The sequence below is a fragment of the Pleurodeles waltl genome, chromosome 5 (assembly GCF_031143425.1).
Source record: "Pleurodeles waltl isolate 20211129_DDA chromosome 5, aPleWal1.hap1.20221129, whole genome shotgun sequence".
In the NCBI taxonomy this organism is placed as follows: domain Eukaryota; kingdom Metazoa; phylum Chordata; class Amphibia; order Caudata; family Salamandridae; genus Pleurodeles; species Pleurodeles waltl.
Genome location: NC_090444.1, coordinates 1867577811 through 1867596180, shown reverse-complemented (window position 1 = coordinate 1867596180; position 18370 = coordinate 1867577811). Strand labels below are relative to the sequence as shown.

Genomic DNA, 18370 nt, shown 5'->3' with positions numbered 1-18370 from the left:
TAGGACCCTTCCCAGAGAACCCCAGGGAAACCCTTTGGGGCAAGGGAGGTTCAACAGTGCCCCCACCCATTGATACCCAGAGAAGTGGAGTACCCAAACCAGGGAGCCCAGGTGTATAGGGGTGAAGTTGTGTCGGAACCTCCTGTTAAAGTCAATGGAGACCTCAGTTGTCCAGCTGCTGTCATGACTTGAGGACCAGTTCGGTGGAACCCAGGCATGGATTCCAGAAGAAGAAAACGTAAGGAAAGAGGGGACAGAGTCCACACCACCCGGAGGAGCCCAGGTTGTGCAGGAGGGCAATGCTCACCCTTCTTGGTAATTATTTCCTGTTGGACGGTGGTTGAAGAAGTGCAGCTGTGGAGTCCAAGCTTTGCAGGAATCTCCCAGGGGTCATCCACTAGCTGTCCCATGCCGGTCGTTGGATTGCAGAGCAGTCAGTGGTCAGCAGAACCACCAACAAGCCTTGCCAAATGCAAGAAAGCGTTGCACAGAGTGTTTCAGATTTTGGGGACAAGCAAAGGGCAAGGCGACTCAGCCTTTGCAGGTAAGTCAGGGCCAGCCTTCAGCAAGCAGGAGAGCCAGCAGAATCTTTGGAGTCCCCAGGGGATCCTCTGGCAGCAGGCTCATGGAATCGCAGGGAGGCCTCAGCAGTACAGCAAAGAGGGATGCCCACGTCGCAGGAGTTGCAGAGAGGATGTTGTTCTTGTAGCTGGAGAGTGCTGGAGGCTGGGGCTTCTTTGAACTGGGAGGTCTTTGGACTGAGTCTACAAGTCTTGGCAACAACAGACAGACGCGGTGCACAGGGTTTCCAGCCAACAGCTCCAGCGAGGGACCACAGACCTCTCAGATGTGGAGAAGACAGGTCAGTCCTCTGGAGAGTCACAGAACCACCACCTCTCTGTAGAGCCTTGAAGAGTCCCTGGGACAGCAAGATCCACAAACCGGTCGTTGTAGCTGAGGTGCCTGCAGATGCAGGGAGTGACCCCTTCAGTTAAAGGGAGATTCCTTCTGGATGTCCTAAGTGCAGACAGAGTCTTTGTAACTTTGGAGGATGCACGGCCACAGAGGCTGCAGAATTCTTGCAGAACTTGTAAACAGTATTGCAGTAGGAGCCCTCCTACTGGTTACAGTCTTGCTGTCCAGGTTGCAGAAGTGTCTTGCAGAGAGTCTTCAGGCGGTCTCAGAGACAACTCCACAGACAAACCTAGGGTCCTACCCTCTGGGGAGCCTTTAACCCAGGAAAGGGGATGGACACTTTCGGCAGTGACCCACCTATCTGGGGGGTCAGGGATGTCACCCAGCTGGACTAACCAGTCTGATGCTTCCAGGGCCCTCTGCCCATCTTATTTCCAAGATAGCAGAATCAAATGGCCACCTGGTAGAGCTCTGGGCACCTTCCTAGGGGAGGAGTTGGACAGGGGGTGGTCACTCCCCTGTCCTTGGTGTGGTTTCATGCCAGAGACTGAGTTGGGTGCTCCTGCACTGGAGTAAACCAGTTTATGCAAGGAGGGCACCAAATCTGCCCTTCAAAGCAGTCTGGTAGCGCTCAAAGACACCCCCATCCCAGCGACACCTATTTCTGAAGGAGAGGTGATCACACCTCTTCTTTACAGGAAATCCTTTGTTCTGCCTTCCCCTGCCCGAGTTAGGCTCAGCAGCAGGAGGGCAGAACAGTGTCTGTGGTTGGCAGCAGCAGGGGCTGGCATGCAGACCTTGCAAGACTGTACAGGCAGAAATGGGGGGGTTCCCTTAGGAACCCCCAGAGTACATGTTATCATGCAACTAGCATTGGAATCGGTTAGTTGCGTGATTTCAGAATGTCTAATACCACACATGAATAGGTTTGATGAAAACATTATGTAGTTGGACATCTTGTGTTGACCAATGTCCACTACATACTTCATGCTTCCCGGCACATATAAAGCCCAGCAAATAGAGTTTGGTGTTTGTAGGGGCACGTCAGGTCATGCAGGGGTGCCCTCACACTTAGAACCATGCACCCTGTACTTGGGCTGAAGGGCCTACCTTAGGGGTGACTTATAGGGTCAGAGTGTAGTGACCATGACACAAGGGAATCCTTATATCTGGAGTGAAAGGTGCATGCACCATTTCACACAGGCTGCAATAGCAGACCTGTAGCCACAGTTTGAATGGGTGACATAATACATGCTGCAGCCTATGGGGGTCCCCCGGTGTACCAATGCCCTGGGTACCTAAGTACCATACACTAGGGACTTACAGGAGTACACCAGTATGCCAATTGTGGGGTGTGAAATACTCTTACAGACTAAATTTAGGGGAGAGAGCACTGGGGTCCTGGTTAGCAGGATCCCAGTGAACTACAGTCCAAAAACACTGACATTAGAAAAAAAGTGGGGGTAACTGTGTCAGAAAAATGCTACTTTCCTACATCGCCAGTGTCTATTATAGTCAATGACAGAAGACCAAGCGATGGAGTGAGTTATCCTAAAATGTTTAATAAGATTGCGCAGGAGGAACAGCCCACAGCATCTCTCTGGTTACTGCTCCAGGCTTCCTCAAGTAACTGAATGGAGTCTGGAAAACTCCTCAGGAGGAGCCTGAAGAAATACATGAAGATTCTAATATTAAAGAAACACACTATAAACCTGCAGATAACACATACACTTCCAGTGAACGTATATAAATCAAGTCAGTGTTCATGGTCCATGAGCTTGCAGCTACCCGTGATCACTGTATGTGTTGTATTATTGTGATAGGGTGTAGTTTTTGTTGCAGTTTGGGATTAGAAATCCTGGTGATAATCTGAGCCTAGCGTGATCCAGTAGGAATCTAGCAGGGATTGTATTTTCTGTGTTGAAATCCTCCTGCATGGCCTCTTCCGGCCTCCTGCGGTGTGAGCGCCACATCTGTGTCTGTGATTTTGTATACCAGTGAGGTTGGTGTGCAATGGCTGCAACTTGGTTTTCCCTAAGTAGGACCTCAGCTGAATGTCACTGATGCACCGGTCTCCTCTCGATCCTGGGTGGTTGGACTACAGGGGTGACTGGAGTGGATATGTGTGGATGCCTAAAACAACTTGATGACTCACGTATGGCTTTTTGAAGTGTGTGAAAGTGTGGATAAGGCCAGCAACTCAGAGGGCTTCTTTGAAAAGTGAAAAATCTGTATTCAGGTGTTGAACTCTAATGAATCTACTATTCAAGGGAACACCTTTTCACAGTAAGTATTGCATTTTCGTCGAAGTCAAAGTGTTTCCTCCCTCCTGTGCTATTTCTTATCACTGTAGGTCTCACTACCTTTTCCCAACAGGTGCCATAGTATCCCGGCTCATAAAGTGTACGGTTCTTGCCCTCTTAATCCATGATTGAGTGAGGGAGAAGGATTTCTAAACATTGAGTGAGTGGCCAGCAAGTGTGTTCACTGTTTCCTATCGCCTTCTCTAAGTAAACAGAGGTATCTTTAGAACCTGCTCCCAATGTGAAGGTTTTTTGCACAAAGCATGTGAGATCCACACACTGGGAGCCTCATTCACAAAGCTTTGATGTAGGGCAGCGCCACAAGTCGTTTTGCTCGCTGCCCTACGCCAACTCGAAAGAGCAAGATTGCATTGTGTTTACGAGAGAGCCAGTCAGCGCAGGCGCACGACGTGGTGCTTCGCACCGACGCAGGCCCCCTTGCATTATGGTCCAAGGGTGCCTGCGTTGTTGGCAGGATTGCTTTTGTGCAGCAGGGGGCACCTTCCTGCGCAGTAACAATCCATGGAGGTGTTTTCCTCATTCTGTGTGTGCTGCAGCGCACATGGGAAGAGGAAAAAACAAGGAGAAATTAAAATATTTCTCCTCGTTACGCCTGCTCTGGGGAGGCGTAAGGTTTTGGTGCTGCCCCAGGTTTACGTGATTCTGTAAATGTGGCGCATCTTCAAAATTCATGGGTGTCGCGTGGGAACATTCACTGCAGCCCCCTGGAACGCCTCCTGATGCAGAGTAAGACACAGTACTTTGCCTCCCTTGCGTTACTATATATCTATGAGACCATGAAAAGCCGCGCAAAGCAGATGTGAGTCTGCACTCCACGCCAGCAGCAGGTCTCAAAATATGACGCTACTGTGGCGCCAGCCTCTTGTATATATCCCCTGGGTGTTTCACTGTGCGGAATATCAGCAAACAACAACGTATAGTATCCAATGGCGGATGCGGATGAGAGGCTGTGACTGTCTCGCCGGTTCTGGCCTAGTGTCTCTCCAGCCTCCAGGTTTGCTTGTAAGATGTGCTCATTAATGCCTGTATTTTGCCACCTTACATGTCAAGGTCTCTCTGTATTTTGCCAGTGTCTTGCAGCAGTCCTTTTCACCTGTCACTTCTTTGGATTTCTTTGGCCTTCAAGGAAGAGAAGTTTGTATTTTGATTTTTACATCAGGTATTGAACAGTGACTGTCCGCTTACCCCCCACATTGTGCCCTGCGTCATCCATGTAATCTCCCTTCCACCCCATCAGTGTATTTATTGAGTCTGATGTGTTTGAGCACACACCTGTCTCCCATTTCACGCGTTCACACTCACGGCTGTCTCAGAGGGAGGAGGGCACTAAGGCATGTGTAATGCAACAAGGGGAAGGGTCTCGGGTTGGGCTGGAAGAAACTTCTCTTTTTATTCTAAGAGACATCAAGGTTTATAAGAGCAGCTAGTGGAAGACTTGTTTTTGAAAAGAAGAGACTCGAGAAACTAGTGAGGACTGGTAAAGATTCAGTAAGAGATTTCAGATTCAGCAGAGTTCTGTGGTTATATCAACAGAACTGTTGTGAAGTAGTAAATGTGTCTTCCCTTCAGATGGAGAGAGATCAGCTTTGGACGGAGGGATTGATAAATAGCACAAGGAAATGTTTCCGAGATTTTTGATAGAGCGAGGGGAAGTAAAGTTGTTTCATTTGATAGAGTAAGAGGAGGTAAAATCATTTTATTTGATAGAGAAAGACAAAATAAAATTCTTATTTTTGTTTATAGTGTAGGAGGAAGTAATATTCTTATTTTTGAAAGAGGAAGTAAAACTCTTAATTTTGATGATGCAAGAGGGGGTGAACTTCTTTTTTTTTTTTTTTTAATAGAAAACACATGCCCAGTACTGTGGTAGTTGTGAAGACTCAAACCGTCCCTTTACGCATGTCAAAGAAAATTTGCAAAGGGACATTTTAGAGTTTATATCAGAAGTTGTTATACTGAGTGGATGTTTCCAAATTAGTTTAACAGCCTTTGGAAAAAATAAGCTGTGAAAAAACAGATGTTAAGCATTGTGGAAAATGACTTCTTGTGCAGAAGACGTTTTGGTAAATGTGTTGTTTTCTGTTGAAGGAGGATGATAAAATAGTTCTCCGTAAATCTGAAGGATGCTTGTCACCGGTTTAGATCTGAGAAGGGGCGAGGTCCTTGGGAGGCATTCACAGGCGAGCATGGGCTCTGTAAATGCAGACATGAGAGCTGAAACTGATGACAATATAGGAGTGATCATGTGTGAAGTAGACACATCCTTTACAAAGACACCACTTTCCTTTCATGATAAGAAAAGGAAGAATGAGTTCTATAGATTGCGGCATGTACTTTTTAACATGGTCATGTGACCTGTGGGATGTGATGTCGAAGGAAAGAGGAACTATTGGTGCAGTGGTGTTTTTTTTCAATTTATGTAAAAAGTTTTATAGAGTTATCAAAAAAGGATGAAGTGCTTGGAAATAATCATACAAGTTTAGCTAAAGATATACAAGTTGTTTAATTGCAAAAAGTAGTCAACCAAATAGACCAGAATCAGGAGACCTGTAACATTTGGATGCAATTAGGATGCCATTTTGGCTGAAAAGAGGAGTCTCTTAAATATTGGAAGAAAGCTGGGCTAATAGGGTATAATTTTTAAATGCTGACATATTTTAAGCACTTTAGCAGGAATGTGTGGGCCTGTAACTTTCAGTAGGAAGCCTCTTGTAATTAGTGGAAGTTGCTGTGTTAGAAAGAATCTTCTAGTTTGTGGAAGGTGATTTGGTGGGACGTGCCTTGTGATTTGTGAAATGCGCTTCACCAGGACAAAATATCTTATAATTTTGAAAGGCGACTTGGTGTGAAGCGTCTTGTAATCCAGTGGGAAGCGTCTTGTGATTTAGTAGCCTGAGTCTTGTGGATGGTGCTTCAGTAGAATATTTAAGTTTGTTAAAGGTTTGCTAATTGGAACTCCTAGTATTAATTTGTGGTTGGTGCTTTGACAAATGTTTTGTGAATTGTCAGAGGTGCTTAGCAGCAAAGGCAGTGTCTTTGTAATGCAGCTGGAATGTTAGTTAATTGCGGCAGTTAACAAGGATCTGATCATTAAGGCATTCTGTTAGGAGCACGAGATATGAAACAAAGGCTTTTGAGTAGAAAATGGTGAAGTAATCGGACAAACATGCAGTGCACATTGGCAAGTATTTTCCTAATGCTCATCCGTGTTGTATCTTTCATACCCACCACAATCCAGCCTTCCATGCTTATGAAGGAGAAGAAAGAACTTTATCTAACATTATTGTTCTCTGTCTAATCCTACAGTAATATTTTGCATTTGGTTGCTTTTTTTTCTCTTGTTAAGATTTATTAAACTAGTGATTAGAGTTTCAAGACCCTTCCAGCTTGCAATTCACAGCTTACCTAGGTGGAAAGATCACTGCATCGGTTAATGCACCTGTGACAAATATGTGCACCCTGAAGATCACAGATGCAAACATGAATGGTGTAACAGTAATTGTCATGTGACTCAGACAAATCAGAGGACTGATATAAATTTCAGTATGATTATTTCCTGTTACCAGTTGATTAGCATTATCGTGACGTGCCTACTAGGGTACATCTACATACAGTCAGTCAGTCTGTGTATCACCATGTATTCCTTTATAAATGTGGCTCCACCACTTAATGTATAAACGGCCTATTCCTCGCACGTAGGCCTTTGCACAGACGCAGTGTAGCACCTTAGTGGTTACCCAGCCAGTGTATTTACAGACGGTAAATCTCAAAGGGGATGATTTACTTAGTCCGTGGGATGTGAAGAATGTGGGAGTGTTCCTTGTCAGTTCAGCAGTCTGTTTCCCACTGACATACATACAGCCGGAGTCCTAAGTCCTAATAGGGGGTGTCCTTGTCTTAACCCATCTTTTGCTATGGACGCCTGTGTGAGGGCATCCTAACTCTCCAACAGAAGAAGATGGTAGGTAGCGGATTAGCTGCTGATTTGGAGCCATGTGACCCAAGCCACGCTGGGGTCTGTGGTGCTGCTGTGATCTCGTCTTACAGATTGATCATTTTGAGAGACTCCTAAGGGGGAACATATTTATGGGCTGCTGACTAAGTGTGACGGTGTCTACACTCACCCATCTCCTTCAATACGTTCATTGTGGTCAGGAACAAGCCACGTTACGTGAGTAACTAGCACTGTTTGGGATTGCATCATGGATGTCACATTAGCGGGATCATGTGCCTTTCTGTTATGAGCCGAGTAGACAAATGGGTGCTATGTTGAGTGGAATTAAAGTATTGCAGCTCAGACCTTATAGATGTATGTATCCCATTGACACCAGACGGGTACCAGTGGCAGTGAGAATAGGACAGTCCGTATGTGCATAAAGGCTTCCAAAAATACCACCATGTTAAGTTCCAAGTCTTAAGTCAGTTGTTTTGTGCGTACCAACTAGACCTTTGAGTATGAGAACTGTACAGGAACATGAATAATATACGACTGGCTGCTTGAGCTATAGTGGTCATACAGGTCACGGTCATGGTAACTAGTAGTTACTGATTCCATAGAAGGAAATGGGTGACCCTGGCATAAGTCAGAGGAGGAATGTAGAGAATGAAATTATAGTCTGGTGAAATTGGTCATAGTTTGGGTCTCTACTAGTTGTTTAAAGCAGAACTGTGGAACTGAAGAAAGTATTTTGTGAAAAGATTTCAAAGTAAAGATTGTTCTGGCTCAAAAAAGAATTGTGCAGTTGTAGATCAATGTTGAGGCCAGCTTCCATGATCCCTGGTGCAGGTATCCAGTAGGTCTGCTTTTTACAGACTCTCCGTTCTGTTTTCTTTCATGTAGATGCAGCAAGATGTTGCAGTGTCTGGGATTTGAGGATGTAATCTTTCACTTGATGTATCATTCACTATGCTCCTCTGGTGCATGAAGATCCCTCTTTTGATAGTATTCTTGCTCCTATGTTCAGCACTTTCTTAAATGTTGGGGTGGGTTCCTGGCTAACATGTTTCTGGGATGTATTGCCAGAATACAGAATACTGATGCTTTCCTTGCAGAATGTGACAATATTTGCAGAATATCTTTATCACGTGTGTGTCCTTCTGAATAGGTGGTAATTGATCTTATTGTTTGACCTTCTTGTCCCTGGTGTTTCTTCACATGGATAAGCTGTTTTTAAGCCATTCCTTACAAGTGTTTAGTAGTAAATTGAGGGTGTAAGTGTCACAGCTTCTTTTCCTTAACCACTCGAGTAAGTCTGAAGCCTTTTGTCTGAACATCTCCTGAACCCGTTTGTCAGATTTCTGGATAGTCTCCTTCAGGGATATTCTGAATCGAATGCATCAGATGGCCACTTTTTGAAGCAGGATGGATTTGACTGTCGGTCTGCGGGTGATTTATGATTGCAGTAATATCTCTTTGATACAAAAATTAAAATCCAAGAAGCTCATGCTGCTTGTGCTAATGTGTGTTAGATCTAGTTTGTGTTGAATGCAGAGAATTGCTGTAGCAGGTGCTGAATGTTGTCTGTTTGCTTGCCCCAGAATATAACATGCGGTGGGATATGGAGCCTTTTTCATCCCAGTTCCATTTGTTTTCAAGAAAACCCATTAGGAGTTTAGCATAGAAAGTGGCAAAGTTTGCCCCCATTGCTATTCCCCGGATTCATTTATAGATGGAACCGTTGAATGTAAGAATGTTATTTTTAAGATAGATTCTCCATCTTCTCCAGAATCTGCCTTATCCTACTGTACCGGAAGAAGGCCATCCATAATCAAGAAAGCCTAGCTATCTACCATAAGATAATGCATATTCCCTTCCATGACAAAATGCATGTGAAAGCTGTCACCATCAAGTTACAGTGCAAAATCAAGACCACCGCTCTCGGGCATATGCACTACTTTCCCATCCTAAGTATTTACCCCAATATATTTTTACCGTTATTGCTCTCAAATGTTATTCTAACCCACCTGTAATTGTGATCATGTTTTTTATGTTTGTTTACAAAACAAAAATGTGGCCTCAAGTGACCACAAAACCACATTTGGTGTTTATACATGTGAGACAGTAAAAGCAATGTTGTATATGTGCTGGTTTGTAGAAAAAACAAAGATTTGTCATCATAATGCAGTCAAGCACAACATCATACGCTTGCAGCTCTAGATGCATAGGAGCAGCACCTGGTGGCAGGTGAGGTTTGTAAGGCCACCAATCAAGAGAGGGGTCTTGGGATCATCATCTCCTGCTTATCCTGTTGAGGCTACTCTCTCGAGGTTATTGTCATCTCCAGACTCTCTTCAAGTTATCGTTTTCAGGTTTCTGTGTTGGGGTCTACACCTCGGTAATAGGAAAGTAGAGGCCGAGTGGAATGTTTCAGTGCATAGAGACAAGAGGTGACTCAAAACTGAGTTTGTATTAATATGATGCACATGACTCTTGAGGCCTCGTCTGAAGTATTGTAGTTTGTGCACGTAGCTGGAGTCTGCAAATGCCATTGGATATTACGTAAATGAATGTGTGCAGATAAATCAGGGTAGAAACGCATTACTTTTTACCAGTCAGTAGAACTGAAACTGTACATTACTCCCCATTACGACCTCTAAAACTTCTAATCATCGGTAAAATACAAAATAGTAAGTGGTTTCAGGAATACATGGGATGGACACAGGGAAATATGGGTAACTAAACATGACAAGGTTTTTTATTGCATCTGTCACACTATAGAAGGGACAATACAACATTAGAACACATAGGATCAGTGTGTCACGAGTACGTACATTTGCTGCAAGTACATGACAGGCTTGGTCGACCTTCAGTTTTTAGTTTCTATGAAATTAAAAAGTTCTCTTGCTTGCTGAAGACAGGCACATGTTTACCTGTGTGGCATGACACTGGGCAGAAAGTAGGTGCTGATTCGTGATGTCGTCGCTCTAATGTTGTCTCCTTTTTCACACAGCCCAGATGAAGACTCCTGCCAGAAGTTTGTGCCCTTCGTTGGGGTAAGTGGACCAAGGTTTTCAATGTCATTGTTATTCTTTTGCCCCTCGAAAGCAATCTCTAACAAAGTGGGAATACACATAAATGTGAATGTGATTTATTTTTGTTGCCCCTGCCCTTCCCAAAGGTGCAGTCTTCCGTTTATCCTTCTTCACAGTCAGCTAACTATGTATCACAAGCAGCCTCTTACGCTGGTCATATGGCTCTGAGCTAGGCCTCAGACCCTCTAAAGCAGGTAACCTATTCTGCCTTCCTGTTTTTTAAAACACTAGTAGAGGGGGGCAAATCCAAAATACTTATTGCATGAGATCAAGTGTTGATTTAACAAAAAATATTTGATTCCATTTGCGCAGCAGATTAAAAGCATCTTTAGACATTGAGGGCCATATTTATACTTTTTGACGCAAAACAGCGCTAACGTAACCTATAGAAGGAGTCCCAGAGGGAAAAAAAAACCAGCAGGGAAAAACCTCTAATCAAGGAACTTCTGAAAAATAAGAAAAGAAAAAATATTGAGGCAGAAAAAGAACTGTAACAGAAACTGAAGTCAGGTAAAAAGGTAGAATCCAAATCACGGGATACAGGAGCGAGGAGCACAACCGGAACTGAAGTGTTTGCAATGCAAGGAACCAAAGACAAACTGTGCTTATATACAGACAAGACAGGAAGTGACATACAGGAAGTAATGAAAGACACCGTCTCGGATTGGGAAGAGCCACATAAAGGTAAATGGAAAAATAACCATAGCATAAGATAGTAAGCAAAGCATGCATGGAAAGAATACAGACTTCTGGGAAAGAGAAAATATGGCCAAAGAAGAAACAAAAAGAAAAAAGGGAAAAGGAAAAAAGAAGAGAAGAAGAAAAACAGCAACAAACAGGTAAGAAAAATTAAGGGGGCAAAATGTGGATTCAGTGAGAACCTGAGCCAAAAGAAAGGTCTCAGGTCGCGCTGTAGCCCGAAAAACAGGTTGCGAACTGAAAAGCGGTCTGCGGCAGAAACAGCTGTCCGAGACGCAGACCGCTGATCTGACCATGACCCGTGAATGGGGTACCACCGGTGTGCGCGGCGTCACAGTAGGTCCGCTCCCCAAAGCCCCAGGCTTGTCCGGAAAATGTTGAAAAAATGTGCGGACCAAGCGAGGACCATGGAAAGAGGAAGCATCTTCCCACGAACAATCACTAATGGGGTATCCTTTCCAGCAAATCAAGAATTGGAGGCGATTTAGAAAAAAGCGAGAATCGCATATCTCCTGTACTTCGTACTCAGGATGGCCATTAACCAAAAGAGGAGGGGGACAATGGGCATCTCTCTTGTAAGGATCAGGAATAAAAGGTTTCAGTTGAGACACATGAAAAACAGGATGAATCTTCCAAGTCAATGGTAGAGGAAGTCGAACAGAGACTGGATTCACCGCATGCAAGACTCTAAAAGGTTCATAGTAACGGGGTTTGAACTTATTCTGGGACAGGCGAAAGGGCAAAAACTTGGATGGAAACCAGACCTTGTGCCCAGGCTAGTAAGATGGTGCAGGACTACGCGGAGTATCGGTAATCTTCTTCATGTAACTTTTTGCAGCTAGGAGATTGGTACGGAGCAGGTCCTGAACCTGACGGAGATTTCGAACAACGGAGGTAACTGCGGGAACAGAGGAATCCTTATTAGTGACGCTAGGAAAAGCAGTCGGGTGGAAACCAAAAGTACAAAAGAAAGGTGTGGACTTCGTTGCACATGGACTGCATTATTATAGGAAAATTCAGCCAATGGTAGGTATGAAGACCAGTTACTTTGGGTTGCATTACAAAAGCAGCATAGATACTGTTGTAATCCTTGATTTAGGCGTTCTGTTTGACCATTAGTCTGAGGATGGAACCCTGACGATAGAGCCACCTCAATATGCAAAAACGTACAAAATGTTCTCCAAAAACGGGACACATATTGAGGGCCTCAGTTGGAAATAATTACTTGAGGGAGGCCGTGCAAGCGAAATATATCTCGTAGGAAGACTTGACTCATTTCCTTAGCAGTGGGTAATTTATTTAGGGCCAAAAAATGAGCCATTTTAGTAAAAGAGTCAACTGTTACCATTATGACCTAATAACCCGCAGAGGATGGCAAAGAACAAATAAAATCTGTAGTTATAGTATGCCATGGAACGGATGGCACAGGCAAGGGCATCAATAAACCTGCTGGATTAGTCTGAGGTGTCTTAGTTTGAGCACGTATTGAGCAAGATCTTAAATATGTTTCAACAACAGAGTTTAACGTGGGCCACCAAAAGGAGCGGAGGAGCAGTTCCTGTGTGTTCCTAATTCTACGATGTCCAGCAATAGGGGAGTTGTGACACATTTGCAAGGCTTCAGTTTGCAGTTTCTTGGTAGGCAAAAATAAGGTGTTTTGTTGATAATAATATTCTTGATGCTTCTGCAAGTGGGAATTGAAAGTGTTCCATTCTTCCATGGATAAATTCTGATACTCTGTCTTCACACGGTCGAGAAAGGACTGAATGACTCCCACTATTCGACATGGCTCTATGATGTGTGGGAAAGTAGTAATTGTGCTCTCAGGATATGGGTGAGACAAAGCATTTGCTAGAACATTTAGGGATCCAGGTATGTATGTCACTACAAAATCGTATTGACTAAAAAAAGAAAGCCCGTCTGGCTTGCCGACTATTCCGGCACTGAAAACTGCGGAGGCATTGTAGATTGCGATGATCTGTTCTAACTTCAAAAGCTTCCTGTGAACCCATTTGAAAAAGTCTCCATTCTTTGCAGGGAGTCTTTGATGCCAGTAATTCCCTCTCTAACACAGAATAGTTTTGTTCTGCATCTGACAACACATGGGAAAGATAAAAGACAGGATGTTCGAGGCCATCATAATTTTGTCTTTGTAACAACACTGCTCCAATAGCTCTGTCGGAAGCATCTGTGACCACAATAAATTTCTTAATAGTGTCAGGATGACGTAATATGGGAGCTTGTGTGAAGGAACGTTGTAGACCCTGAAAGGCTCTTTCTGCTTTTTCTGTCCAAATGAAGCCTTTCTTTAAGCTTTCTTTTTTAATGGTCTGGGTTATCTGACTCTGTTGCTGGGCAAAGTCCTTTATAAATTGTCTGTAGAAATTTGATAACCCTAGAAAGCAATCTGGCCCTCATTCTGACCCTGGCGGTCGGCGGAGAGACGGCGGTCGGACCGCGAACAGACCGGCGGTATTAAAAATGGCATTCTGACCGCGGCGGTCCCCGCCGCGACCGACCGCCACTTCTCCACTCCGACCGCCACGGCGGTCATGACCGCGGGGCTGGAGTTTGCGCACTCCGGCCCGGCGGTCGTCCCAAGACCGCCAAGGGTATTATGACCCTGCCTACCGCCGCGGTTTCTTGCGGGCGGGAACCGCCGTGCGAACCATGGCGGTAAGCACTATCGGGGCCAGGGAATTCCTTCCCTGGCACTGATAGGGGTCTCCCCCACCCCCCACTACCCACCCGAGTCCTCCCCCCACACCCTCCACCCCCCTGCCACCCCCCAGAGGTGGTACAAACCCCCTCCCCACCCCCACCCCGACATGCACATACATGCACCCCCTACACACACATACACAACGGGGACACATACCCGCACACATACATGCAGACATGCGCACCTGCCGAACAGCACACATTACCCATAGACACAGCAGCACCCCCCGCTCGCATACACGCACTCACACACCCCCTCTACACACTCACACGCACACCCCCATGCACGCCCACATCACACAACACCCCCCCACCCCCTCCCCTCACGGACGGTCAACTTACCTTGTGCGTTGGTCCTCCGGGAGGCGACGGGAGCCATGGGGAGGTGACCGCCAACAGAAGACCGCCAACAGAAGACCGCCACACAGAAATGTGGGTCGTAATTCTGTGGGCGGTGTTCTGCTGGCGTGGCGGTGGAGGTTGGCCAGTCTCCACTTTCCCGCCGACCGCCAGTGTGGCTGCTGGCGGTTTTCCGGCGGAACGCTCCCAGCGGTCAGAATGCGCACAGCGGCATACCGCCGCGGTCGGCGGTCTTCACCGCGGCGGTAACTCGGCGGTCTTGCGAAAAGACCGCCAAGGTCAGAATGAGGGCCTCTGTCTCCTTAACTGAAGTAGGAGAAGGTCAATCTAGTATGGCTTGCATCTTTTCTGGGTCCATGGCGATGCCATCTTGGTTGATACAGAAACCAAGATATTGGACCTCAGACTTGTTAAATTCACACTTTTCAGGCTTACAGTGTAGATTGTTTTGTCTGAGTATTTCCAATACCTGAAGAATATGCTGAGTATGTTGTTCAGGAAAACGAGAATAAACCAGAATGTCATCTAGATAGATGAAAACACTCTGATTCAAAAGATCAGAAAAAATGGAATTCATAAATCTTTGGAATATGGAAGGTGCATTAGTCAGACCAAAAGGCATTACACGGTATTCAAAATGACCCAACGGAGTGTGAAAAGCAGTCTTCCATTCATCACCCTCCTTAATTCGTAAAAGATGATAGGCAACCCGCAGATCCAACTTGGTGAATATCGTGGCCCCTTGGACTGCTTCCAAGATATCCTTAATAAGAGGTAGCGGATACCTATCCTTGATGGTAATCTTGTTTAACTTTCGAAAGACTATACAGGGACGGAGATCTTCTTTGGCACAAAGAAAAGAGGAGCCCCGGCAAGTGATGAAGAGGAAACAATCAATCCGCTTTGAATGTTTTCATCTATGTATTTCTTAAGTACTCTTCTTTCCTGCTCAGATAAGGAATACATTCATTTGAATGGAACTTCTTCCCCGGGTATCAAAGGAATAGCGCAGTCATAATCACGATGAGGAGGCAAAATGGATCTTTGAGGTTTCTGGAACACGTCGGAGTATCCTTGACAGCATCTGGGTACACCTTGAATCATACTAATGGTACTGCTTGCGTCATTGGAAGAGAAAATGGACCTTTTTGAAGACCATTAGGAATCTGTTGAATGTAATTGACAAAAGTGAGATGAAAGTGATATAGTCCGTGTCTCCCAATTTATATATGGATTATGTTGTGTTAAGCAAGGAATACCCAGAATCATATTATGGTTAGGGGAGGATATCAAGTCAAAGGCGACATGTTCCCTATGTCTTCCGAATTGCAGGCAAAGGGTAGGAGTGGTATCCACCTCTGGTCCGGAAGTTAAAGGAGAGCCATCTACTGTTTGAACATGTTCGGGGATCTCTTTAGGAACGTGAGGTATTCCTCTTTCCTTAGCCCATCTTTCATCTAGGAACATCCCACTGGCTCCACAATCCAATAACACTGACACTTATTCTTCCTGATTTGGGCATTGTAGAGTTACTGAAAATACAAAAAGAGCTGTGGTATCTTCTCTGGAGGAGCAGATAGAAGGTATCTCAATGCCTCCCGTCCCCCTCCTTCTCACAGGGGACGGGACTCAATCAATCAATCAGTATATTATTAAAGCGCACTACTCACCCGTTAGGGTCTCAAGGCGCTGGGGGGGAGGGGGGTGCTACTGGTCAAAAAGCTACATTTTGAGGCGCTTCCTGAATTTTAGGAGGTCCTGGGTCTGGCGTAGCTGGAGAGGTAGTGAGTTCCAGGTCTTGGCGGCGAGGTGTGAGAAGGATCTTCCTCCGGCGGTGGTGCGGCGGATGCGGGGGATGGCGGCAAGAGCAAGGTTGGCAGAGCCAAGTGTGGGAGCGTGGAAGGCAAGTCTTGTCGTTGTTGTAGGCTGGACCAGTGTTGTAGAGAGCCTTGTGTGCGTGGGTCAGGAGTTTGAAAGTGATCCTTTTTGGTACGGGTAGCCAGTGTAGGTCTCTGAGGAGGGGGGAGATGTGGTTGTGGCACGGGACATCAAGGATGAGGCGGCGGATGTGTTATGGATTCGTTGTAGCTTGGATTGTAGCTTGGCTGTTGTTCCTGCATATAGGGCGTTGCCGTAGTCCAATCTGCTGCTGACCTGGGCGTGGGTGACGGTTTCTGGTCTCGACGGGGATCCACTTGAAGATCTTGTGGAGCATACGGAGAGTGTTGTAGCAGGAGGAGGAGATTCCATTGACCTATTGAGTCATGCTGAGAGTAGAGTCCAGGATGAAGCCCAGGTTCCGAGCGTGGGTGGTGGTGGGTGACGGTGCACTGCCTAGGGAGTTGGGCCACCAGGAGTCGTTCCATGCAGAGGGGTTGGACCCGAAGATGACGATCTCTGTTTTATCGGTGTTTAATTTGAGGCGGCTAGATTCCATCCAGTTGGAGATGGCATGGAGTCCGTTGTGTAGGTTGATTTTGGCAGTGGGGTCTTTCGTAAGGGAGAGGATCAGCTGGGTGTCGTCTGGGTAAGAAACTATATTGATGTGGTGTGTCCGTGCGATGTTGTCAAGGGGGGCCATGTAGACATTGAAGAGTGTTGGGCTGAGGGAGGATCCTTGAGGGACGCCACAGATGATCTTGGAGGCCTCTGACAGGAATGCAGGAAGGCGGACTCTCTGGGTTCTTCCGGTGAGAAATGAAGAGATCCAGTTGAGAGCCTTGTTGTGGATTCCGGCGCTGTGGAGTCGTGTGCGGAGGGTGTGATGACATACCGTGTCGAATGCAGCAGAGAGGTCCAGCAAGATGAGTGCTGCGGTTTCTCCTTTGTCGAGCATGGTCCTTAAGTCGTCTGTGGCAGCGATGAGTGCGGTCTCAGTGCTGTGATTTTTCCGGAATCCGGATTGGGAGGTGTTGAGCACCTTGCGGTCTTCTAGGAAGCGGGAGAGCTGAGTGTTGACAACTTTTTCAATGACCTTGGCTGGGAAGGGGAGGAGGGAGATCGGCCGGTAGTTCTTCAGGTCATCTGGGTCCGCCTTGGGCTTCTTCAGTTGTGCGTTGACTTCTGCGTGTTTCCAGATTTCCGGGAAGGTGGTTGACTTTAATGGAGCTGTTGATGGTGTCGCAGAGGTGGGGGGCGATTATGTTGCTAGCTTTATTGAAGATGTGGTTAGGGCAGGGGTCCGATGGGGATCCGGAGTGGATGGAGGCCATGGTGTGAGTAACGATTTCTCTGTTGACGAGGGTCCAGTTGTGGAGGAGGTTGGTGTTGCTCGGGCATCGGGCTCGTGGATGTTTGTGGTCTGTTTGGGGTTGAAGCTGTTGTGGATTTCTTCTATCTTGCGGTGGAAGTGGGTGGCGAGGGAGTTGCAGAGCTCTTGCGATGAAGGGGGTTCGTTGGAGCAGTTGTTGGGGTTTGAAAGTTCTCTGACGATGCCGAAGAGTTCTTTATTGTTGTGGGCGTTTTTGTCTATGCGGTTTTTGAAGTGGGTTCTTTTGGTGGTGCGGATCAGTTGGTGGTGCTTGCGGATGGACTCCTTGAGTGCGATGTGGTTGGGTTCGGTAGGATTCATGCGCCAGGCCTTCTCTCTTTTGCGGTGTTCTCATTTGGAACTCTGAAGATCAGGGCTGAACCATCTGGCCTTGGCGCTGTGCAGGGTGTTTGAGGATTTATTGAGCCGCGCGAGGGTGTTGGCGCAGTTTGCTAACCAGCGATGCAGGTCGGTGGCGGCTGTGTCGGGGTCCGAGGTTCCTGGTGGTGGGTTCTGGGCAAGGGTGGATATCAGTTGCCCTGTAGAGACTTTGCCCCAGTTGCGTCGGGGGGGTTGTGTGTGGTGGTGGTGAGTAGTTGGTTTCTGGTAGGAGAAGTGGATGCAGCGGTGGTCTGTCCAGTCGAGCTCGGAGGTGTGGCTGAAGGAAACGTGGCTGTTGGCAGCGAAGATGAGGTCGAGTGTATGGCCTGCGATGTGAGTGGGTGACGTGACAAGTTTTTTGAGGCCCAGGTTAGTGAGGTTGTCCAGCTGGTGGTTGGTGTTAACGTCGTTGTTGTTTTCTAGGTGGAAGCTCAAGTCTCCGAGGAGGATGTAATCTGCTGAGGCGAGGGCCTGGGCGCTGACGACGTTGGCGATGGTGTCACAGAATTGTGCTCAGGGGCCTGGGTGTCTGTAGATCAGTGTTCCTTTGAGGGTGGTGTTGGCATTGACATAGATGTTGAAGTGGAGGTGTTCGGCAGAGTTGAGGGTGTCGTGGGTGATGGATAACACTTTGATGGTGCTTTTGTGGACTATGGCGATTCCTCCTCCTGGCCGAGTTGGTCCAGGT

The 18370-nt window shown here is 46.5% G+C and overlaps 1 protein-coding gene across 2 annotated transcripts in view; it reads left to right on the top strand.

Annotated features, from left to right (window-relative positions):
* LOC138296905 (phosphofurin acidic cluster sorting protein 2-like) overlaps nucleotides 1–18370 on the top strand; it is a 617149-nt gene that overhangs the window by 512979 nt on the left and 85800 nt on the right. For both annotated transcript variants that reach the window (XM_069236419.1, XM_069236418.1), the window contains exon 19: nucleotides 10190–10232. In XM_069236419.1, coding sequence (XP_069092520.1) covers nucleotides 10190–10232 — 43 coding nt within the window. The remainder of the gene's footprint in view (nucleotides 1–10189; nucleotides 10233–18370) is intronic.